The 26,252-nt window shown below is 42.2% G+C and overlaps 1 protein-coding gene across 10 annotated transcripts in view; it reads right to left on the minus strand.

Moving 5' to 3' along the window:
• Positions 1 to 12,570: 12,570 nt before the first annotated feature.
• Positions 12,571 to 26,252, minus strand: part of SHLD1 (shieldin complex subunit 1) — a 95,710-nt gene continuing 82,028 nt past the window's right edge. For 8 of the 10 annotated variants that reach the window (XM_078444248.2, XM_060612694.3, XM_060612603.3 and 5 more), the window contains one exon: positions 12,571 to 15,239. In XM_078444248.2, the coding sequence (XP_078300374.1) occupies positions 14,797 to 15,239 (443 nt within the window). In that variant the 3' untranslated portion in view covers positions 12,571 to 14,796. Of the gene's footprint in view, positions 15,240 to 22,244; positions 24,956 to 26,252 lie in introns of those variants that run through there. The other 2 variants (XR_009604184.3, XM_078444250.2) reach the window with 1 other exon arrangement.

A 26,252-nucleotide genomic window follows, 5' to 3' on the forward strand; every position in this document is an offset into this window, starting at 1 on the left:
GGTAGAGGTTCGCAGGGAAGCAAAGTTATTTGGTAAATGTCACAGGCTACAGAAGCCACAGGGATTTGCTGTTGTTTGTCTTATCCCCCATGTTCTCGATTTCACCTAGAAACATCATTTCACTTTTGTCTTAGCTGACAAGTCCACTTATATGCCTAAGGAGGCTTAAATGAATGTGGCAACCTGAGGTGCAGTTTGGTAGTTTGGTCCAGAATCCGAGGTCTTTTAACTATTTAGCTATAGGTAAAGCACTCAACCACATAGCATCAGCCGTTTCCCTTGTCCCAACTGCTTGTGTTCCAACCAAGATCAGTTCAGGTTGAACCAGATGTGATCAAACCATGTCAAGTTATCGGCACTGATTGCTCTTTTGAGAAGTTATTCTGTATCACGCTGTTATAGACAATAGTGTCTGTACCAGATGAACCTCTGATTCTGGAGACTGGCAAGCAAAGAGAGGGCATGGATGAAATTCATCAGGCACAAGCTTAACTTCTCATTTCAGTCCAACTCAAAATGGAAGCCTCTTTGACTTCTACTAGCAGAAATCAAAGTTGTCCTTTGAAGCCAGGACAAAGCCAGTAAAGAGCTCATGCCTCTTATACTTTAAGGAGTGTGATCAGTAATGGTCGACCTCTGTTCCACTCACATTTTTGTATGTGGCCAGAGGAGGGGAGAATTAAAATTCTCATTCTGATGTAACAAATAAGCTCTGAGCTGCTAGTTAGATATACAGGTACGTGTAGAAGTAAAAGATGTACGTCACATAGATGTAGATGTTGTATATGTTCAAGTAGGTGATGTTGATGTAGATATTGCAGATGCTGTGATGTGATGTAGCTGTCAGTGACACAGATATAAATGCAGATGTAGCTGATGTCAATATAAATATAGATGTACATAGAGTAGATGTCAATATAGATGTAGATGTGATTGGCATAGCTGTAAACATGGATGTAGTTGATGTGGATAATGTGGATTAGGGTTTCTCAACCTCAGCACTATTGTCATTTGGGGCTGAATAATTCTTTATTTTCAGGGACTGTCTTGTGCATCATAGGATGATTAGCAGCATCTCTGGCCTCTACTCACTAGATTCCAGGGGCACGCCTTTCCCGCCCAGAGTTGTGACAATCAAAAATGTTTCTGGATGTTGCCAAATGTCCCCTGGGTACAAAGTGGCTCTGGTTGAGAACCACCAATTTAGACAACGTAGATGTAAATCGAGGTAGACATTGATGTGGATGTGAGCATAGATGTAGATGATGTAGACGATGAACAAGAAAGTGTAGCTGTAGGTAATATAGACACAAACATAGATGTTGGTAAAGAATATGTAAACACAGACAGAGGAGATGATGTAAGAGGAAATATAAATGCTATTGGTCTAAACATAGGTGTGGATGACATATTTGATATAGCTAATGTTGATGGTCTAAATGTAAATTTTATGATCTGGGCAGAAAAATGCTGGTGTTGATGATGCAGATGACATAGATTAGGTATAATGAAGAGTTTAGGTATATGAGATACATATCTAGATAGATCAATATAAAAAGAATGTTCCCAACATGAATTTAAAATTTTGAAGATGGGAATCATATCTATATATTCATATCTCCCAGAGTAATTTGGAGGTACTCATTAACGATCTGTTGATTGTTTCATTAGTTCTACCCCTTAGGAGCCATTGAAGTTATCTCTTATATTCAAGTATATTTTCAATTGTGAAAACAGATTGTCTTCAGGAAAGTTTGTGGTTATTTAAATCTCCAAGTTATAAATAAAAGTACGTGGGTAGACACTTAAATACTCAAAATATATCCTGCATATATTTTCCTAACATTTTGTTGTGAAAAATTTCAAACATACAGAAGACTTGATAAAAACTTACAATTAAGACCTTTATACCCACTGTTTAGACTTTACCATTAACATTTACTATACCATTAACATTTACTTTACTATACATATAACATTTACCATACATTTGCTCTACTATGTCTTGTGTCTTCTGTCTGTCCATCTATCCATCCATCATTCCATCTTATTTGTTGATGCATTTCAAAGCAAATCCTACATGTTTTTCACTGATTCTCTAGAAGACTAAATTTCCCCCAAATACCACTTTTGACTTCCTATAATTATATACTGTCATTAGCGTAGGATGCTCATAGGTCACTGGGATGTTTTGCAGAATATCTCTTTGTAGGATTTAGGAGATCATCATGACATTTATTAAAAACATGAAGCAAAAGTTCAAACAAAGATAAGCCCAGAGTTTATTAAGGAGAGACATTGAGAACAGGCGGCTGTGGCATTTCTCCCACTTTTCTTTCAAGAGAGTTTTCAGACCACACAGAAGCAGCATCCTGTCAGGAATCGTTTAAGTGTGATGTTGCCTGAAGGCAGAGAAACTGCCTCGTGATCTTTTAAGGTCCTTTCGATAGAGCCAGCTGATTCTGAGATCTCTCATTCTCTACCAAAGACTGATACTCAGATTGAAAAAAGAAAAAAAATGATGAAAACCAGAAAGCCGTTACTTCAAGATATAGGTAGCTTCATTAGTACAAGATCACATGACAAGCCTCAGATGGTCTTACAACTCAACTCATTCAGTAAACCACAGTAGGATGTTCATACACCAGACAACAAGTGAGTAAATGTTTCTGCTTTCCCGACGTCTTTGCCTTTCTCACAGACATTTCCAAGTTGCCAGCTCACAGCTGGCTGAACCACAGTTGAAGCAAGTGCTATTCATAGTCCTGAGGAACCTGACCTCTTTCCCTAGAAACGAGCAACATATATTCTTTAGAATCACAGTTCTTTTTTTTTTAATTTTTTTAAAAAATGTTTTTATTTATTTTTGAAGGAGAGAGAGACCGAGCGTGAGCAGGGAGGAGCAGAGAGAGAGGGAGACACAGAATTTGAAGCAGGCTCCAGGCTCTGAGCTGTCAGCACAGAGCCCGATGCGGGACTCAAACTCACAAACTGTGAGATCATGACCTGAGCCGAAGTCGGACGCTTAGCCGACTGAGCCACCCAGGCGCCCCTAGAATCACAGTTCTTTATACACCCCAAACTCATTATGTTTAGCAAATTGTAAATCTCTCCAAAACATCAAAGCTGACGAGAACCTACACAAAGTACATTGGCTGTGGACTGCAGTGATTCCAAGTATCCAAGAAGATGTTCACTGAATGGAAGGGTCAGTCTGTGAAGTTCGTTCAGTTGTTGCAGGGCCATGGTCAGTGTGAGCTGCTAACACGTTACCAGGCAGGGTTAAAGAGGACTAGATGCAGAATGACCCTGTGACATGTGTGGAGAGCTACCAAATAGCAAATGGTGAAATAAATAATCTGTACCAATTAGAAATTTGGTTTGGGGTGGCAGAGGAAGTGCATCCCCTGTTTGATTCTGGGAGAGTTTACTTTGGGCTTTGAATTGGTGGGGAACAGAAAGTTTGCCCACAAGTCTGGAGGATGAGAGAACACAGAGTAGCAGATGCTGTAGATGCCCTGGCCCTATCTCCTTGGGCTTTGACGTTGCATGTATACCAGCCTGACTTCCAACGGCCAGCATCTGCCCTCTTTACTGGAGGGCTCTGTTGGGTGGCCAGGGTCTGCTCTGCCCATAGACACAGCAGGCCAGACATGCTGGAGATTTAATGCCTTCCTGGTTGCTGCCTTTTACCAAAGACTGATGGGAACTGGTGCTTACAGACCCCCACACTCTCTCTCTCTCTTCTGGTGCAGGATAACTGAGGCTTGCGTTCTGCCCTGGCCCCCTGAGTTCTGCGGTAGGATTGAGTTCCAGTTGTGCACAGTAGCAACTTGCTTGATAATGTACCACCTATTGGCTTGCTTTTCTCCCATCTCAGTTCCCCACTCCTCCACTCAAATAAACTACTTGCACTTGAATTTGTGCCCCAGAATCTGTTTCTGAGGGGATCTAAAACTAAGCCACATAGGCAGTGGACAAATGCTCTGAACGTCCCTCTGGCTCATTATTTTCCATCTTGTAATCCGTCAAGGCAATCAGAAAGCAGAGAAGATAGGGCCTGCCAAACACTCTTACCTCAGCCCAGAAAACTCAAGGGCATCTTTTCCTAGTAACAAAGAAATCCTGTGCCTTTGGGAACAGCTGTCACAGTGTCAGCTCTGGCTTCATATTACTTAACCACACACCACTGCTTCCCATTATGGAATTTGAAAGCTGTTAGAAATACTGAGGGAACAGAGGCAGAATCCTGGCTGTTGCCTGAACAAATCTCCTATGTCCCAGTTCATCTTTGCCCCAGTCTGATATGTAGCAGCATGGGATACTTTCAAGTGCAAGTCCAGTCACTAATGGAACTCGGAGAAGTTTTAATGCCCCTGGAAGCCACTGTGATTACATTGAGCATCTGAGTGAAAGTCGAGTGGACAGATTGGTCTTTGGCTTCCCCCCCCAGAGATTAGGCCAAGAGACAATCACTGAAACACCAAGGCACAGAAGAAACTGTTAACCTACCTCTTCAGTGAGGTTAAAGACTTTACAAACTCGGTGCTTAAAAAAGTGCTGTTTCTCTGACAATGTAATCCATTTTGGAGGGTAGGAAATCTCTCCGTATTTTGTTGAAATAAAATAACTACTGTTGTCTATGTCTATATACTAACAGAAGTCCACATGGGGAGATGGGTGGGCCATTTGCTGTTTTCAGGGAATGCTTAGCATCCTAATTCCTTTCCTCTATGATGTGGCAAATGGTGAGAAGCAGGATTCACCCCCTACTATACAAGGGAGCCACACCTGATGGCCCTTTCCCTGATCCCTGACTGCTAGAGGACAGTCACATGATCCAGCCTCAGCAAATCAGATGTTCCGACCCAGGGCTTAATTTAGACTCGAGCACAGTGCAGAATTTAGTGCAGCAGTGGCACCTAGGCTCCTGGCCACAGCTGCAGTCGTGTCCAACAGCCAGAGTGGCAGCAGGGCCAGACTTAGGAACATTCCATCCAGTCTGTCCCTGAAGTATGACCTCAGCTGTGTTCCTGCTGCCCATCCTCCCTCAGATGCTGCCCATTTTCAAAACCTGATTATCCAGACTTCTGGTCAATTCTGTTTGCCACCCATTAGCCAACCTTCTACTAAAGGCAGCTAGAGTCCACTTTTGTTGTGTGCAATCCAGAACTCTGACTGCACAGAAAGTGATATCTCTTAGTATACAGAGTCACCCCTGGAGGTCAGAGACCTGGGAGACTCTTGTCCAGGGGGCATTTAGATATCTAGATAACTAGACAAAGGGGTCTTTATCTCCTTCCCTGCAAAGGGCTTGACTACATGATTGCTGAGTTTCCTTTGCTGTTCAAAGTCTATGATTTTTTAAAAATGTTTTTAATGTTTATTTTTGAGAGAGAAAGACAGAGTGTGAGCAGGGGAGGGGCACAGAGAGAGGGAGACAGAATCTGTAGTGGGCTTCAGGCTCTGAGCTGTCAGCACAGAGCCTGACGTGGGGCTCAAACTCATAACTGTGAGATCATGACCCAAGCCAGTCAGACACAACTGACTGAGTGAGCCACCCAGGCACCCCTCAAAGTCTATGATTCTAAGTGAAGTGTTGACGAGTAAAGAACCAAAGCTACTTGAGTTTCTGCATCCTTAGCGATAGGGAAAGTGTGTCTGGAAAAAGATGCCACTCTGAAACCCACAGATAGATCTGGTCCAAATCAAATAATCAAAGAGTATCTCAAGCCACTATCCTGTATGCACAGGTCCCCAGAGAGGTGAATGTATCTGGTAAACACTGCTTTGGGCATGTCAAGGCAAAGAAAATCCATGGTTCACTTAACACTATTCACAAGCGTCTCCCACTGGGGACAAAGAAAATCAGAGGGAAGACAGAGTGATTGACACTTTTGTGTATGCAGTAATCTAAATAATTTTGTAGCCATGAAAACAAGTCTGGGGCGTGGGAAAGGTGGTCATAACAATCCATAGCATAGATTATGGATTTTTAGGGGGAGAACAGAGTTCATTTGTTTTGAAGCCCTTTCACACTATAACAAATGCAGGAAAAAAACCATTTGAAAATTAAGGGTCAGGAAAACTTTTGCATTTAATGATAAACCAATTTATTTGGATGGTAGTTCCAAATAGTTTTTATGAGAGAGGGAGGCTAGTGTAGATTGAAAGAGGTTTAAGAGATACAAATGCAGGGTGCCTGGGTGGCTCAGTTGGTTAAGCGTCTGATTCTTGATTTCAGCTCATGATTTCATGATTCATGGGATCCTTTTTCTCTCCCTCTCTCTCTGTCCCTCCCCCCTTCTCAAAAGGAATAAACTTTAAAAAATTAAATTATAAAAAAAGATACAAATGCAATCGTAGATCCTTGTTTTAACCCAGATTCAAATGCTGTAAGAAGGCATTTTTGAGAAAGTTGGGAAACATTGAACATGGACTGAATATTAATGGTCATGTGATGCTTTGTTTTGTTTTGTTGAGTCCTTATCCATTAGTGACAGATGTTCAATTCACAGGTGAAATAAAAGAATGCCCTGGATTTGCTTTAAAATACTGTAGCGTAGGGGCACCTGGGTGGTTCAGTCAGTTGCATGGCTGATTCTTGATTTCGGCTTAGGTCATGGTCTCCGGGTCATAGGATGGAGCTGTGCATTGAGCTGAGCATGGAGACTGCTTGGGATTCTTTCTCTCTTTCCCTCTGCCCCTCTCCCCCACTTGCACACACCCTCTCTCTCCTTAAAATAAAAATTAAAAGCAAAAACACTCTAGTGTAGTACTACTCAAGTTGTGGTCTGTGGATCAATGCCAGTTTGCAGATTGTGTGCTATTGGTCCGTGATAAGTGCAGACATTGACACTATGTATTTAGAAACTGTTACAACACTTTGTGTTGTCATAGCCATCCAAGCAGGGATTAGTGTCTCATTGGCCTGGGAAGAGCCCAGTCTGGGTATTGTTGAACTTGCATGGTGAGCTGCGTGTGCATGAGTACAAGCTGTGTGCTTGAGTGGTCCATGAGAGACTGGAAATTAAGCAAAAAGTCCTTTGCCATTGATAGCTTCTGCAATGCTTTAGCACACACACAAAAAGCAGGTGGAGGAGATTGATGAAAAAGAATGGCAGAAAGCTAATGGCTGTTGAAGCTAGGTGATGGGCACATAGCACAATTCTCTCTACTTTTGTGAAAGTTGGAAAATCTATATCATTTGATTTAATAAAAAGTTTTAAAAAATCTAGCCAAGGGAGATATTTTAAATATGTACATTTTCAATACATCTCATATACTTATATCTAAGCGTATATAGTACCTATACAATATGTATGTGTTTCAAATAAAATAATACGGAAATGACCCACAGAATACATAGTCTGCATAGGGATTATATGTAATGATTCAGGTCAAACTTTATTTTACAGAAGAAGTCGTGGGTAAACAAACAAAGCAATTTGCTAGATCATGAGCTTGGTGAGCTTTTATTATATAATAAATTCTGATTATATAATAAACTCCTTGAAGCCAAGGTTCCTGTGAGATACCACTCTGTGTCTCCACAGGATTCAACACAGGGTAAATGTTGAGTAAATGGTGCTTAAAAAATACTGGCTGATAGGCTAAACTCAGGAAATAAATTGCTATGAAAAACAGTTTAACTCTCCATGCAGTCATGCTATACAGCTCAATCAATTTGAAAATCAGTTTCCCGAATCCACCCTTGTGGAGGTTTGTCACAGAATGTTTGAGCCTGAGAGGGACTTGGAGCTTTGCTAATGTCCTCATTTTGCCAATGGAAATGAGGCCTGGAGGAGTTTGAACTCCTGGAGGAGTTCCTTGTTAATGACAGCATTGTTGCCTCTGATGCCTACAACTGGACTCTCTCTCCAGCCATGATGTTTCCCAAAAGGGATAAAGCCACCTCCTATTCCCTGTCCTTTACTCCTGGTTTAAGATTATATGGTTTCAGTTGCAGGAAAGGGAAAGAGTTGTCAAGCTGGCTCTACCAGGAGGCTAAACAGAAGAAGAGACTACAGAACAAGCTCATTTCATAATCAGTATTTACCCAGGACTGGTCTGTGTCTAGTCCGGCTAAGAGAAGCTCCCTGACCTTTAGGAACTTCCCATCTCTTTTGGGAAAGAAGATGTATATATGTTAATAGCTACAGGGAGGTCCTACTGTGTAAGATTAAAGTATAAATGAGTGGTTGGGTAGAGCCGTCAGGGCTAGAGAAGGGATGGGATATTCTGGAGGCCATGGATCTTGGGTATAAGGTCTGAGGGCTGAGAAAAGGGCAGAACACCTAGGTTAGAATAGTATGGACCTGGTTTGTGCTTCACCCTGCTGGTATTAAGGGCCTTGGGAAGTTTCTGTGGGAGGTGGGATGGGATCCAGTGTTGACTAGATTTAGGAAGACCAATATGGTAGCAACAGTGTGGGGAACGGCTGAAAACAGGAACTTTAAGGAGGTCCTTAAGGAGATGAAAGCTTGGAGCAGGCGATGGCAGTGAGAAGAGAAAGAAGAGGCAAATGTAAGAATTTCAATTTTTAAGCAACCCCTCACCCCCAAAAAACCAATGCTACCTGCTGGGTGCTATTCTAAATACCATAACAAATCTGAATTCATGTGAGTATCCTGAATTAGACATGATTGTTATTTCTGTTTTACAGATGAGGAAACTGAGGCACAGTTAGGTCAAGTAACATGCCCAAGGACACATGCTAATAAATGGTAGAAGCAAGATTCATATCCAGGCAGGGGAGCTCCCAGGTCTCAGTTCTTAACAACCACTGTGTGCTACAGTGGAATGTTTAGAAGTAAAAGTCATGATGAATCCAAAGTTTTTCAAGCCTGAATGACTTAGCAAACGTTAATGCCATTGATGAATTACATGCATCAAATAGGAGTATTATTAGCCTGTGGGAAAGAAGATACCTTTGGTTTTTTAATACATTTTGTTTAAGGTGACAAGGATGCATCTGAGTAGAATGTTCCATGGTAAATTACAACAGGACAAGCTTGGGAAAGATATGGCTGCCAGTTTTTTTTTCTTTCAGCCCTTGAAAATGTTGTACCATCTCCTTCTGTCCTCCATGATTTCAGATGCAAAATCTGTTCTTATTTGAATTGGTGTTTGCCTATAATTAAGGCATGCATCATTTCTCTCTGATTGCTCTTAAGATTTTTTTTTGTTAGTTTCCAGAAGTTTAATTATGCTGTTTTGATGAGCATTTCTTTAGATTTATCTTAGTTCAAGTTCACATAGCCCTTGAATCTGTAGTTTTCATCTTTTGCCAAATGGAAGTTTTCAGCCATTATTTCTTTGAATATTTGTTTAGCCCCACAATCTTGCTCATCTCCTTCTGGGATTCTGGTGATAGCCATGTCACTATCTTTTATTACTGTTTCACAGATTCCTTTTCTTCCCCCAGTCTCTTTCCTCTATGTTTGTCAGATTGAGTACATTTGATTGATCAGTTCTCAGTTCAGTGATCCCATCTCTTGTCATCTCCACTCTACCACTGAACCCATCCAGTGAGGGTGTTTTTGTTTGTTTTTTGTGGTTGTGCTTTCAGTTCTGTAATTTCCACCTGGTTCTTTTTTATAACTTCTATTTCTTTGACGAGGTTTTATAATTTTTCATATGGTTCAAGGGATTTCATAATTATTGGTTGAAACCATTTTAAAATGCTTTAAAGTCTCAACCAGATAGGGTTCCCTGGGTGGCTCAGTGAGCTAAGCGTCTGATTTCAGCCCAGGCCATGATCTTGCAGTCTGTGGGTTCCAAGCCCGTGTAGGGATCTGTGCTGACAGCTCAGAGCCTGGAGCCTGCTTCAGATTCTGTGTCTCCCTCTCTCTCTACCCCTCCCCAGCTCATGCTCTGTCTCTCAAAAAAAAAATAAAAATGTGAAAAAATAAAATCTCTGCCAGATAGTTTCAACATCTGATTCAACTCACTGTTGGTGTCAGTTGACTATCTTGTCTCACTCGTATTGTGATTTTCCTGGTTCTTGGTAAGACAAGTGATTTTTTACTGTGTTCTGAACTTTTGCATATTACGTTAGGAGACCCTTAATCTTTCTTTTTTTTTTTCTTTTATTTTAGTGTTTATTTATTTTTGAAGGAGAGAGAGACAGAGGTGAGTGGGTGAGGGGCAGAGAGAGAGGGGGACACAGAATCCAAAGCAGACTCCAGGGTCTGCACTGTCAGCACAGAGCCCAATGCAGGGTTTGAACTCACAAGCCATGAGGTTATGACCTGAGCTGAAGTTGGACACTTAACTGACTGAGCCATCCAGGCATCCTAGGAGACTCTTAATCTTATATAAATCTTCTATTTTAGTCGGCAGCCACCCTGTTTTTGTTTTTAAGGTTTACTTTTGTAGTCTGTAGTTTCAATGACAACTTTCTGAGCCCTTGCAATGCTGTTCTGGTCTACTATGTTCTGGCTTTGTTTAAGCTCCCACCAGATCCCTGCATGTGATGCCTACATGGGTATCCTTGGGCAGATGTAGGGGGTGCCCTAAGTCACCATCTGTCATTGCATGGAGGGCTGGGAGACACTGGGCCTGAAGCCACTACTAGTGCAGCTGCATGTATCTATAGCATTCATTTTTTATTCTAGAATTTTATGATTTTTATCTTTTTACCTTGAAAAAATTTGGGGGGGACACCTGGGTGGTTCAGTCAGTGAAGTGTCCAACATCAGCTCAGGTCATGATCTCGTGGCTTGCAAGTTTGAGCCCCGAGTCAGGCTCTGTGATGGCAGCTCAGCACAGCGAGATTCTGTGTCTCGCTCTCTGTCTCTCTCTCTCTCTGCCCCTCCCCAGCTCACACCCTCTCTCCCTCTCTCTCAGGGGGAGAGAGAGAGAGAGAGAGAGAGAGAGAGAGAGAGAGAGAGAGAGAATCCAAAGCAGGCTCCACACTGCCAGAGTAGAGCCCCATACAGGGCTCAAACCCATGAATCGTGCAATCATGACCTGAGCTAAAATCAAGAGTTGGAAGCTTAACCAACTGAGCCACTAGGTGCCCCTTACTTTAAAATTTTAATCCACCTAAAATTCATTTGGATATCAAGAATGAGGCGAAGAATTTAGCCTTTTTTTTACTCTCCTCCCCCAGTTGGGGAGCCAATTATTCTAAAACCATTTGCTAAGGGGCACCTGGGTGGCTCAGTCAGTTTAGCATCCAACTTCGGCTCAGGTCATGATCTCGCGGCTCGTGAGTTCAAGCCCTGCATCAGTTCCCCACTGACAGTGCAGAGCCTGCTTGGGCTTCTCTCTCAGCCTCTCCCTGACTTGCATGCTCTCTTTCTCAAAATAATAAATAAATAAACTAAAAAAATAAATAAATAAATAAAACCATTTGCTAAAAACTCCACCTTCCCTTGCAAATTTGAAATGTTACCTTCATCAAATACTCCATTTACACGTACTTTTAGGTCTATGGGCTGAATGCTTTTTCTTTGATTTGTCTACTTTGGTTTTGTTGTTGCTTTAGTTACTGTAAGTTAAAAACGTCTTCATATTTGACAAGGCTAGTCCCTTCTCTTTAATTTGCTGGCTATTCACATCTGTTTGCTTTTTAAAAGGGTTTGCAACACAGCTGCAGGGTAAAGAGAGGCAAAGGATAGGGCGCCTGGGTGGCTCAGTTGGTTAAGCAACCAGCTCTTGATTTTTATTAAGGTCATGATCTCACTGTTCATGGGATCGAGCCCTGAGTTGGGCTCTGCGCTGTGTGAGGAGCCTGCTTGGGATTCTCTTTGGGCCCCTTCCCTGATCATTCTTGCTCTCTCAATAAATAAACATTAAAAAAAAACTTAAAAACTAAATAGAAGCAAAGGAAGATGTGGGTTGACCTGATGGAAGCTTCCTGCAGTATTCCCGGAGAGAGACGGGGGATACAGAAGGTAGAATAGATTCTCTCTCCCCTTATATCCCAAATTTCAATCATTTCCTGGTATACCACCTTTATAATTTTTGACATATCTGTATATTGTCGACAGCATTAACTTTTTCACTAATTCACTTTAAAATTTTAAATATATTAGGCTTGTCCTACATGCTGTCTGTAAAAGCACAGATTCAACGTGGTAGTTATATATTTTTCTGACACATTAAACAAAATAGATAACCATGAAGATAAACATTGTTCGTCCATGTGGCACCTACAGTTATTTTGTATACTACCAGCAGCTTTGGAAACGAGTAGTTTGAGCAAACCATCCCCATCTGTTCTCCAGATGAAAATTCTCTCTCAGCAAGGAGCCACCTGGGCTGGCTGGTGATCTCCATATTGTCTTGTGCTAATTGCTGGTAATAAGATCTACAGCATGTGTTCTCACGTAGGTCATGTAAAGAAACGACTAGTGAAGTAACAGTCATACACATACAAGACACTGGTAGCAGTTTCTCTTCTTTGGAGTTCTGATGTTCCTGCGAGCAAATCCTCCCTCGCAGAGACCTCTGAAAAGGGCCACAGATGATATCATAGGCCAGTGAGAATGTTCACGGGATGATAAGACGGTGAAGTGATCAGGAGGGCAGAGACAGACAATAATGCCAAAGGCCAGAGCCTTAACACCCTTATCTCTTAGTCTTTATTAAAGGTAAACAGGGATAAATGGAAAATGCCATCCCAACGTTGTGAAGAAGATCAAATTAGAGAGCGAGACTGCAGGGAATCAAATATCTTGTACTGACCTGTCACAAGCACTTACTCAGATACAAGCAAACACACACCACACTCTTTTTTTCCTCTTTTTTTTTTTTTTTTTCCTTCACCCTAAGGTGATTCTGGCTTCCAGGTTTCTAAATGCTCTGGTTTCAGGATCTACCTCTTTTTACTGAGCACCCTCAGCACTGATGATAATAAAGGTTACAAAATTACCAATACTAAAATCTCGGTGCCAAACAGAAGCGGCTGCTTCCGGCATGGAGATTGGAATAGCTTCTATCTTCTGTGTTATAAAAACAGTATAAAATAATCCAGTTTCCTTCTGTTGGTGGCCATGGAAACTAATCTCCAATATTCCTTTCAGTGAATGAATAATTCTGAAATCTACAGCATTCTTCAGTTGCGTCTATTAATTTGCTCCACCTTAAAAAACAATAAAACTACGGACCTTAAAATTCAACCTGCACATTTTCAATTGTAAGGCCCACTGGTTTACGAGTAATTTGGGGGTGTTGCATAGGAGAAGCTCCTGGGGAAAGACTCACATGATTGCTTGTCAGAGGAAAACGCAGAGTATTGTTTCCTTCAGTATCTCTCAAAGACCTCCCCATTTCCTAGTTCCTATCATTTAGGTCTCTTCCAAGGGGCTTCTGCACTGCAGTGTGAAACACTGTTTCTTACCTCTGCTCTTCCCGGCACTGGAAGCCTTGGTATGTAATCCCTGACCTTTCAAGCAAAATCCCCACTCTTGCTCAGAGAGTCCCCAAGAGACCTGCCTGAGAGGGCTCACTCACTCTTCATGCGCGCCTCGAGGCCGATCCGTTTGCAAACTCCGCTTTCTGGCAAGCTTATGGAGCCTTAGGCCAATGAAATTTCACCTCGAGTTTCTCAAAATCTAACTGCACAGTGTTCCCAGCCTCATCTTGTTGTTCCCCCAAACAAACGATAGCCCTCTTTCTGCCAACGTAATTTATTTGAAGGGCTGTCGAGGCAGGGATTAGCACGAGGCCTCCAGTTACAGCTTCCAAGAGCTCGGTGCCAGGTGACGTCATTCTACCACCCGAGTCTCAAAGGGGGTTTCAGGACACGGCCGTGGAGCAGGGCCTCTGCCGGCGCAAGCCGCGCTGGCTATTTAAAGCCACTCCCTGGCGGAGCAAGGACGGGACAGGGGTGAGGGGCCAACTGTTCAGAGGGTGACAGAGGGTACAGGCAGAAGGCAAAAATGACAGGGAGGAGTCCACTTGGGCAAAGGATTCCTTACTCTCTTCCACCACAAACTGCCAAGGCCGCGTCCCGTCAGCCTCGAGGCGCGTCCTTCGGTAGGTGGCGCACATTTGTTTTCTTCACACCTTCCACACTGCCAATCTGGTGGAGACCGAGAGCCCCGCCCCCCCTTCTTTTAATTTGCAAATCTTAGCTCTTATTTTAGATGATCCAAATGTTCCTTCCACACCCTGTTAGAATGACAAAACAGGGAATTCTGGCTTTGGAGAGGCAAGGGTATGAGGAAGATGTGATGCACTTTTGGGAACCGTATTTAAATCTTTATGTTATTTTGGGAAATACATGCGCAGTCACATGGTCTCAGTTCTACAACTTGGTACAATTCTTATACTTGCTTTGGCGCAGAGCTTTAAATCCTTTAAAAAACTCATGTAACAAAGAAAGCCTGTTCCCTTAGGTTGGGTTCTCCCAGAAGTAGATTCTGAATCAAGGATCCAGGTACAAGAGATAATATTAAGGAAAGGCCCCTGGGAGACACCAGTAGATGAATGGGAGGACAGGGAAACGGCAGGTGCTGAGCGAGGGAGTGATTTTGTGTGAAGTCCCAGTCTTGGCCTGATCCAGAGGGGAGCTCTGGAGAATAATTTATGCCTCAGAGCATGTCCTTCCTTCCTTGGGGCAAGGAAGATGTGCTTCTGGGCTCCACAATCAGTCAGTCACTGGCCTTAAGTCAAAGGGAGTGGTAGGGTGGGGTGGGAGGTGGTGTGGACACAGGGGCCAGACACACAGGGGGCTGGACACACAGAGCCGGCAAGAGGGGCTGGAGGGGAAGTGGGTGTGCACTAACAGCGTTGGCCACCGGACCACCCTCCACACTGCCTGCTCTTACCACCAGGCACTACTTAGAGGTCTTTCATCACATTCTGCTGCAAGAGGAAATGAATGATATCTTTTGAAAGTCCCGGGGTTGGCTTTTCATCATCCAGAGACACACTTCCTTCTCCCGATGGGTAGAAGTGGACATCCCTGGAATGCCTCTGTAAGACCGAGCAGCCATCCCGGTTGAAGATGACCCGGGCCATTTGGAAACTGCGGAGGGCATACTTTCGGCTCTCCTGGCCCTTCAGTTCGTTGATTTTCTGAGACAGGCACTGGCAGACTGCTGCGGAGAGTGCATTTCCAGAGGCCGGCTGTGGACAGCCAAACACTTCGTAGAATCTATCCAGGGATTTCCGAAGCCCATCATCCTCTGCCTTGGTCTTCACCTGGCCCTTCACAGAAGGGTCCAGCCAGAAGTTCTCAGAGGTCCAGGAATCATTTTGTTCGGAATTTAGGTTACTGGTATCTGCAAGACAAAACACATTCCAGTACTTGAACACACATTCAAAAAGGCCAGAAGCAGATGATGTCTCTTCAAGTCACCTGCTGCTCCTGGGTGACTGGTACTGGGCAGGACTGGCCGATTTTGGGATCGATCCCCACCATCCTGGGGGTTATGCCACTTGTTTGCTCCAAACAAGTACATCTTATGTGCATGTTTCAGGAGTTCTTATCTATGGTCTTTGTACAGAAGTTCAGGGTAGTTGTGAATTTGGGTAGGGAGAAAACTTGTATCTTTATTTTCACTACCCTCACCTCGATCAAAAATTAAGCATTCCCTTCCATAATAAATGTAAGCAACAAACCTACTAGCAGCAGTACGTATGACTTTGTTGCCAATAGCTCACAGCTATTTTCATACCACATTACAGTCTGCAGAAGATGTTTCAAAATATCATTTATGCCATCACTATGCTCTGGACTGAAGTGTGGCCTCCAAAATTCACAGTTGAAGCCCTAGTCCCTAACGTGACTGGATCTGGAGATGGGGCATTTAGGAGGTTACTAAGGTTAAATGAGGTCATAAGGGGTGGGTGCCTAATCTGATAGGAGTGGTGGCCTTATAAAAAGAGGAAGAGATCTCTCTCGCTTTTTTTCTCTCTCTTGTCTGTCCAGGTGCAAGACTGGGGAAAGGCAATGAAAGGACACGATGAGAAGGTGGCCTTCTCTAAGCCAGGAAGCCCTTCCCAGACCTCAACCATGCTGGCACCATGATCTCAGACTTCCAGTCTCTGGAACTCTGAGAAAATAAATTTCTGTTGTTTAGGCCACCCGGTCTATGGTATTTTGTTATGGTGGCCCAAGTACACTAAGACACAGTTATTGGTCCTGATACTAGAACTTATTATTTAAACATTAATTAAAAAATATTCATTATAATATTGTAAATTTGTTCTTTAGCTAACTTAATAACTACATTTCAATATTTTTCCCTTGATCATCCCATACATTTCAATTTTTTCACTTAAAACATTATCTAAGAAAGGGTGGGAAGGCTTCACCAGATGCCAAAAGGATCCATGGCACAGATACAGTAAAGACCCCTAATAATATAGACAGTGCTGGGCATTTACACAGTTCAGACATTTTCTTTTTCTACTCCTTACAGTAATCCTATGGACTCTTTCTCTCTCAATTAAAATCACCACCTTTCTGTTTTTTAAAGGAGTAGCAAATAAACTGATTTAATAATAGACAATAAGAAGCCAGAACTGGAGCCAAATCCTAGTCCGTGATCTAACTTTCTGTACCTCTTTGGGAACCTTAATTCTTTCTTTTTTTTATGTTTATTTATTTTTGAGAGAGAGAGAGAGCGTACATGCACATGTGTGCAAGCATGAGCGGGGGAGGAGCAGAGAGAGAGGGAGACAGAGAATCCCAAGCTGACAATGTGTTCTGGAAAAGATTCCCCACAAATAATTTACAGAATTCCTTATACACCAACCAGTTTTAATTTTTAAAATTGTATACATTAAATCAAAATATATTTTCCTTTTTTGCTCTGATATAAGCTTTAATAAATTACTAGCTTTAATTCCACACATACACCCCTCACCCCATTAACTCAACTAGTAGCTATGATAAAAATATTTGCACTCACTAACGATTAAAAAAGTTGTGTGATGCAGTGGATGGTTATAGAAAAAGAGAAGAGATTTACGGTTTTGACTCCAGTTTTGCTACCAGCTAGACACCATACCACCTTGCTGAGCTTTGGAGTTCTCATCTACAAGAGTTTTAGTAAATGATCTCTCTTCTAGAACTTCTATGGTAAGACAAGGAACAGAGGAGTAGTTAATCCAAAGCACCCAAGAAGGATGTGGACATATGGTGTGAGACACACGCAGCCCACACATGGACAAGCATTCACTGGTCCACCACACAAGTAGCCCCAAAACAAAGCACTCAGCCACCTTGAAGAATGGCCGATTCCAGGCTGATTAAGGACAGTACAAGATGGGCCTGGTGCATCTTACTATCTAGAATGCTCAAATATTGATGGAGGCTTGTCAAGGGGGAGCAGAGGCCAGCTCCAAAGGGATCACCTGGCCACATCTGGAACAACTTAAGCATCAAAATAAATTATGAGAGTACCTGTAACTGATGGTAACCCATTTATTAAAATATAAAACCATAAATCCATAAAATAATTGCAAGTTTGCTGAGGAACAGTCTCAGAGCACTTCCCCATAAAATACTTACTAGTTACAAACGGGAAAAAAATAACTTCAGAGTGGAGAATCATGGCACATATCACCTTAATCAAGTGACCTAAGTGAGTATCACCAGTAATGGGACAAATCGAAACCCTGTTGCCACCTGACCAGATGCAGGAGGAAGACCCAATACCACTTCTCTGATAGTCCTGCCGAAGGTGCAGCCCCTGAACCCAATTATGAGGGAGCGACAGATAAAACCAAACCAACAGATGTTCTACAAACTGACTGGCCTGTACTCTTCAGAAGTGCCATGGTCATGAAAACCCAGAAAAGACGGAGCAAAAGACGGTACACTGAAGAGTACCAAAGAGTCATGACAACTGAAAGCAACACATGATTTTCAACTAGATCTTTTTGCTATAAAGAACGTTACTGGGATTGCCTGAGTGGGGCCTGAGGATTAGATGGTAGTAATGTACCCTGTGAGCTTCCTCATTTTGATAGTTTCATTCGGTTATGTAGGAGAATGTCCTTGTTTATTGGAAAATCAGGGTGGTGGGCATCGGGCTGGCAACTTACTCTCAAATAATTCCAGAAAATAAAAAATTCTTTGTATTATACTTGCAAATTTTCTATGAGTTTGAGAGTCTTTCAAGAAAAATAATTAAATAATTACAGAATTATTTAATTAAGTCATTAAATTCCTCCTCTGGAAGAATAACTGTTAAAATTTCCTTTGGTGGCCTACTTTAATACTAACACAAACAAACAAAAGCCTTAGCCCAGGGCTTGGTGAACAGTACTTGCCTAATAAACGGTACTATTGGAGAACCAAGGGGAGAAGGGGGTGGGCAAGGGGTCCCACAATGGCTAGATGAGGTGTCCCTTCCCACTTGCTTCCACAAAGATGATCTGGTCCTGGGGAAGTAAGGCAGGAAGACAGGGGCTGAGAAAGGTCAATGTGAAGAGTGAAAGAGAGAGGGAAGGTCCTCAGCAGTAACACTGAAAAGGCTGGAGAGTTCCTGAAACTGTCCATCGAGGTAGCCATTTATACAGAACCCTCCAAGTAGCATAGCATGTACTTATTAAGGAACTGGTCAATAACTTTGATTTGAGCCTAAAGAGCCTAAAAAACTAGTGTGGCTCCTCTGTTTTTCATGTAAATATCAAGCAGGTTGCAACTCATCTTAAAGAAACCCTCCTTCCCTTTTCCAGAAAAGCAATGACAACATGAGTTGAGTTATTTACTCTATCAGTTCTTTTGAACACTGTCTCCAGCTCATTTCAGTCTTTGATTTCCTTTTAAAGTCTGCTTTACCAACAACAACAAAGCCATCTCTCTAATCATGTGGCTGTTGTGGCCTTTCTGATACCTGGGATTTCTTTTCCAGCAAATAGAGCTAATCGCTTTTCTTTTCCTCATGAACCTACATGTGTACAGAATGATGATCTTTGATAACTCAGTTCCTGCTCAGTGGTGCATCCTCACAGTTATGTTCAAACTTCAATCTTACATTAATAGTTCAAACTTACATTAAAGTTCAAACTTTAATCTTACATTAATACAGGCCAGACTTGTAAGGCTCTCAACTTGGGATGGTAATATCTACTCTAGGGACAGTCTGGGGATGTTTTTGTGTTAGTGATTGGAAAATGGTTGTACTTAATGAGTGGGATCAAGGATGGAAACATCCTGTAATGCACAGAACAATCCCATACAACAAAGAGTCATCCTCCCCAAAATCACAATTATGCCTCCTATCCCTTGAGAGGAACAGTGGCTCAAAGGATGGATTCTGGAAAGAGTGGGAAGTGAATGGTGAATCCCACTGCATTGTAATATATTGAATTGCGTTGGGCTTCCCAAGGCACCTTTGCTATTGATCCCTGCACAATCAATGCCTTTCTTGCTGGCATCCATTTGTACCATGCATTCCTCCCTTCTCAGACCTTGAGATGGCATTTTATTTTTCTCAGCAAGGGCCCCAGTCCCAATCATTTTGGCATTGTCTAAATTGAGTGGAATTTCCCTTTTTGTTCCCTTTTTGTTCCAATTTCTTTAGGAATTGACAAGAAGAAAGGGAGGAAGGTGGCACTTGGTATGGCCATACTTTTGCATGCATTTTCAAGGTCACCTATCTACCAGAGCATCCATTTGTTAAATTCTCTTTTGATGAGAGAGAAAACAGATAACATAGATGTTTAAGATTCTTACAAATCTAAAGCCATTTTTATATGTTTAGGAGTCATAGATGGCAATTCTAGGCAATCAATTTGCATGAGGATTTGAGATGAATGGTTGCATTCTGTGAGATGCCATCAGCTTTTAGAAACCCAGATGTTTAATGGGGGTTTCTTCCAGAGAATCTTCCACGACTACTTCTGTGGTTGATAAATGCACAGCAGGATTTTATCTCTGTGAAACATTTAGCTTTCAACTTTAACAAGTTTTTTCCTAAATGGATTTGATATTTTGAATTCTGTCTCCCTCATGCATCAGCCTCAATAGCCGCCCACTCTGCCTTATTTGTTCAGACTCTCTTTTACTAGTGACTACTAATTGGGAGGATCTGTGGTTTCAAGGCTGCACAGAGCCAAAAGAAATCGAAGGCTTTATATTTAAAAAAAAGAGAATTATCAGGATTTAAGGAAAGAAGGAACATGTGGTTCATATAGTCTCCTTTCATGTTGCTCAAAGGGAAAGCAGCCCTTTTTCAGGGCAGTGCACAGTCTGCTAAGAGTGGTCCTTCTGCCTTGGTTTGTCTGTTGGAGGTTCCTTGGAGTCTGTGTGGCTCTAAGAAAGTCAGGGGTGTAAGAACAAGGTGAGTGGGGAAGGGGCGTGTCGTGGTTATTAGTGCTCACTGATTAGCACACTTTGGATTCACAGACTCATCTCCTTTATGACAGCAGTAAGACTTCAGAGGCCTCACAGGCTCTCTATGTGGGTGACACTATGATCTATAATATATGAGTGGCTAGTGCCCATGATCTGGAGCCCTGCTCTGCTAGGTTGCATCTCTCTGCCCAGATCTTTCTTTTCCTTCTTACCCTCGTCTGTCCCTATCACTCCTGCCATTCCACTCCATGCTCTGCAGAGATAAAAAGGAGTGGCAGCATCGCCAGGTGAACAAGACTAAGTCCTGTCTCCAGCCCCACAGGGTGCATGAAAATCTGACTGGTGCAATACCTCTGCATCATTGCCTTGAGAAGTCTGGCTTCGTTTCTGATCCTTGCAAGCTCCCTCTTCAGAAGCTTTGCACTTGCTGTTCCTCTGTGTGGAACATGCTTTCTCTACACATCTGTATGATTGGTTCCCTCACCTCCTCAGGTCTCTGTTCAGATGTTATCTTTTCAGTGAGGGCTTCTGTATCAGTCAGGTTATGCTACATAACAAGTGAGTGCCAAATCTCAGGGGCATAAAAGAACAAAGGATTATTTCTCACTACTTACAGCTCTGTGTCATACAAGCAGGTCTGTATCATCCTTGCCTTTATGCCAGACCCTAGGCCAATGGAGCAGCCACTATCTCAACATTGCTTAGTGACTGCGGCAGAGGGAAAAGAGCATGACAGAGCAGGCGGTGACTGGGAGGGCTCTGTCACTTCTGTTCACATATCATTGGCCAATGCTAACTAATCTCAAGAGAATGAGGATGCAAAATTCTCCCGTAGGAGGCAGAGAGTATTGGTGAACAATAATTCAGTCTACCAAACCATCCCTGAGCATACAACTAAAAATTGCATTTCCCTACAAATCAAAACCACAATGAGATACAACCTCACACCTGTCAGAATGGCTAACATGAACAACTCAGGCAACAACAGATGTTGGAGAGGATGCGGAGAAAGAGGATCTCTTTTGCACTGCTGGTGGGAATGCAAACTGGCGCAGCCACTCTGGAAAACAGTATGGAGGTTCCTTCCTCAAAAAATTAAAAATAGAACTACCCCTACGACCCAGCAATTGCACTACCAGGTATCCAAGGGATACAGGTGTGCTGTTTCAAAGGGGCACAAGCACCCCAATGTTTACAGCAGCACTATCAACAATAGCCAAAGTATGGAAAGAGCCCAAATGTCCATTGACGGATGAATGGATATATATACACAATGGAGTATTACTCAGCAATCAAAAAGAATGAAATCTTGCCATTTGCAACTACGTGGATGGAACTAGAGGGTATTATGCTAAGTGAAATTAGTCAGAGAAAGACAAATATCATATGACTTTACTCATATGAGGAATTTAAGATACAAAACAGATGAACAGAAGGGAAGGGAAGCAAAAATAATATAGAAACAGGGAAGGAGACAAAACATAAAAGACTTAAATTTAGAGAACAAACAGAGGGTTGTGGAGGGGTTGTGGGGTGGGGGATGGGCTAAATGGGTAAATGGGTAAAGGGCATTAAGGAATCTACTCCTGAAATCATTGTTGCACTATATGCTAACTAATTTGGATGTAAATTAAAAAGTAAATTATTGATAAAAAAAGAAAAGAAAAGAAAGAAAGAAAATTCTATTTCCCTTACTCCCCTAGGCCCTGGCTGTCCCTGTCTCCCTTATCTGCCTTATATTTCCATATAAACATACCAACATCTAATAACATGTGATTTGTTTATTGTCTAGCTTCTGCTCATGGATTTTTGTTTCTCTTGATACCTGTTGTACCCTCAGGGCCTAAAACAGTGCTAGCACATGGTAGATGCATTTAAAATTTTTTGATGTTTTATTATTTAATGAATTTCATTTTCTTTTCTTTTAAAAAATTTATTTTATTATTATTTTTAAATGTTTATTCATATTTGAGAGATAGAGACAGAGTGCAAGCAGGAGAGAGGCAGAGACAGAAACAGAATCTGAAGCAGGCTCCAGGCTCTGAGCTGTCAGCACAGAGCCCAATGTGAAGCTTGAACCCACAAACCGTGAGATCATGAGCTGAACCAAAGTTGGACACTTAACCAGTTGAGCCATCCAGGTGCCCCTAAAGATTTTATTTTTAAGTAATCTCTACACCCAACATGGGGCTTGAATTCACAACCCCGAGATCAAGAGTCACATGCTGCACCGACCGAACCAGACAGGCACCCCTGATGAGTTTCATTTACAAAGATGTAAATGTGCATGATTACTGGGTGACCAGTACTCACTAGGGTGACTAGGAGGTTTGCCCAGGACGACCCCAGTTTATGCCTGTTGTCCCAACTAATTATTAATAGCACCTTCTTTCACTCTCAAAAGGGCCCTGATCACATAATTCATTACATGTATACGTGTATCATGATACATCACATATAAGTTCCTGTCATACATCCCTATGTCACAGGAGGGCTGAGTTTTGATGCCAGAAATAATCTGGTCTGTGGGTTAATAATAAGATGCCTACACACTTTTGTTTTTCTCCTATTTTTTTTTTAATTTTATTTATCTTTTTTGAGACAGAGAGTGAGTACAAGAAGGGAAGGGGCAGAGAAAGAGGGAGACACAATCCCAAGCAGGCTCCATGCTGTCAGTGCAGAGCCCAATGTGGGACTTGATCTCAGGAACCAAGAGATGATGACCTGAGCCGAAATCAAGGGCGGGCTGGTTAACCAACTGGGCCACCCAGGTACCCCCCTAAACTTTCTATTCTCCTGTCCTCCGAGACAGTCCTCCTTTCCTTTCCCTCTGCTTCCACAGGAATCATTTTTCACCTACCCCCTGGCTGGGCAAGGACCTTTTGGTTTCGGCCCTGCGAGTGATACGGGCCTCAATTTACTTCATCCCATCAGTAATTCACTTTGATATCTTTCTCTGGTTTTATCTGGCTTTCCACCACTGTACAGTAACAGCAGCCCTGGAGTTCTAAGGTACCTTACTCTCTGTCTTATTAATAACATAAAATTAATGACAAAAAAAAAAATCAGTAAGCTTACGCCTCCTTTTGCCAGATAGCAGCCTGCCATCTGCGGTTTGTGCATTTTAGAATCTGCAACTGTTCCTTTAAAGGACAAAACCCACAGACTCACAAAGGGGTGTGGGCGGGGTGTGGATATCAAGATATTTAACCCAAATGAACACTTCAAAAGATGGATGATACTGTCAGGTGTTTCCGAAACCTCAGCCTAAGTCTGTACTTGTTTATATCTGAAAGCTAATCCTGATGAATCACCCTGAGAGGAGGTGGCCTATGCTGTCACCCTTCATCCTAATGACGAACAGATGCAATGGGAAAAAGCTAGGGTCCTCTAAAAGGCAACTGCTGAGAAAGAAAATAATGCTGGGGGAAAAAACCCAAAAATTTGTGTGATCGGCAAAAAGCCCTAAAATTAAGTGCTCAGGGCAATTAAGAAGGCTCATCTTTGCTGTCTGATCTGTCAGCTGCCTTACTTTTACCTTGGCATTTTATATTTGTCTTAAGAAATTAAAATGTTCTGAAAATTACACAGGAACTGGAATATCCAAATTCACGCCTTTAACATATTGTCATATTTGCTTCAAGTCTCTTTTCTTATTAAAGAAGGAAACATTTTAGGGATGGGGTTTAAGGAGTGCATTTGTGATGAGCACTGGGTGACATAAGGAGTAGCTGAATCACTATATTGCACACCTGAAATGAATATAGTACTGTAAGTGAACCATACTGGAATTACTTTTTTTAATATAATTTATTGTCAAGTTGGTTTCCATACAATACCCAGTACTCATCCCAAGTGCCCTCCTCAATGCCCATCACCCATTTTCCCCTCTCCCCTACCCCCCATCAACCCTCAGTTTGTTCTCTGTATTTAAGAGTCTCTTATGGTTTGCCTCCCTTCCTCTTTGTAACTTTTCCCCCCCTTCCATTCCCCCATGGTTCTGTTAAGTTTCTCAGGATCCACATATGAGTGAAAACATATGATATCTGTCTTTCTCTGACTGACCTATTTCACTTAGCACAATACCCTCCAGTTCCATCCACGTTGCTGCAAATGGCCAGATTTCATTCTTTCTCATTGCCAAGTAGTATTCCATTGTATATATAAACCACATCTTCTTTATCCATTCATCAGTTGATGGACATTTAGGCTCTTTCCATAACTGGGCTATTGTTGAAAGCACCACTGTAAACATTGGGGTACATGTGCCCCTATGCATCAGCACTCCTGTATCCCGTGAGTAAACTGCTAGCAGTGCTAATTGCTGGGTCGTAGGGTAGTTCATTTTTAATTTTTTGAGGAACCTCCACACTGTTTTCCAGAGTGGCTGCACCAGTTTGCATTCCCACCAACAGTGCAAGAGGGTTCCCGTTTCTCCACATCCTTGCCAGCATCTATAGTCTCCTGACTTGTTCATTTTAGCCACTCTGACCGGCATGAGGTGGTATCAGTGTGGCTTTGATTGTATTTCCCTGATGATGAGTGACATTGAGTATCTTTTCATGTGTCTGTTGGCCATCTGGATGTCTTCTTTGAAAAAGTGTCTATTCATGTCTTCTGCCTATTTCTTCACTGGATTGTTTTTCAGATGTGGAGTTTGGTGAGTTCTTTATAGATTGAACCATACTGGAATTAAAATAAAAACAAACAACAAAAAAAGAAGTAAATCTTTTAATTAAAATTGACCATTTCTATATAGAAATTTATTCCTTCATCCCATGTTTAAAATGTTTTAATAATTTTTTAAAGACTTTATTTTATTTTTTAAAGTGTTTTTTAGTGTTTATTTATTTATTTTGAGAGAGAGACAGAAAGCATGCACAGGGGAGGGGCAGAGAGAGAGGAAGAGAGAATCCCAAGCAGGCTCTGCATTGTCAGTACAGAGCCCGGCATGGGACTCCATCCCACAAACTGCGAGATCACGACCTGAGCCAAAATCAAGACTTCGATGCTCAACCGACTGAGCTACCCTGGTGCCCCTTAAGATTTTATTTTTAAGTAATTTCTACACCCAACGTGGGGCTTGAACTCATGACCCCAAGATCAAGAATCGCATGCTCCACCAACTGAGCCAGCCAGGCACCCCTTCTGGCACATTTTTATACTTTATACCAATGTTCCCATAATACATGTGTGAGTATCACCTTAATTTTACTTCCCATATACAAAGTTTTGCATTTTTTCACTTAACTTTGACTTTTTACTTCAGCCATTGTTGATATTATGTATGAATCTGCTTTACAGTATTCTAATATAAGAACATACTGCATTGGGGCATCTGGGTGGCTCAGTGGGTTAAGCATCTGATCATGTCATGATCTCGAGGTTTGTGAGATTGAGCCCCACCCTGGGCTCTGTGCTGACAGCACACAGCTTGCTTGGAATTCTCTCTCACTCTCTCTCTCTGCCCTTCCTCATCTCTGTCTCTCTCAAAATAAATAAATAAACTTAAAAAAAAAAAAGAACATACTGCATTATTTTTCGTCTATTGCATTCTCTTGCTGGTAGACACGTAGATTGTGTCTGATTTTTTCCCCATCACAAACAAGGCCTCAGTGAACCCCCAGTGCCTGCCTCCCGGTGTACTTGCAGAGACACTCTCTGGAATTACATCCAGTAGCGGAACTGCTTAGTCCAAGGGAACGTGGGTGTTCAATTTCACCAGAACCTGCCAAATCGCTCTCCAACTGGCTGTGGCAATCCCCCCAGCAGTATCTGTTGTATTTTCCTGTTTCTCCACAGCCTTGCCAAACTCTGATACTGTCAGGCATTTTAAATGGTATCTCCTTACTCAGATTCACATTTCCCTTAACACTCAATGTGGCTAAGCTGCTTTTCATACGCTTCGTGCCCACTTCTTTGCCATTCATATTCATATTCTTTACCATTTTTCTACTGGGCTTTGTCCCTTTTCTATCTTCTT

The sequence above is a fragment of the Panthera onca genome, chromosome A3 (assembly GCF_046562875.1).
Source record: "Panthera onca isolate mPanOnc1 chromosome A3, mPanOnc1 haplotype 2, whole genome shotgun sequence".
Classification (NCBI taxonomy): domain Eukaryota; kingdom Metazoa; phylum Chordata; class Mammalia; order Carnivora; family Felidae; genus Panthera; species Panthera onca.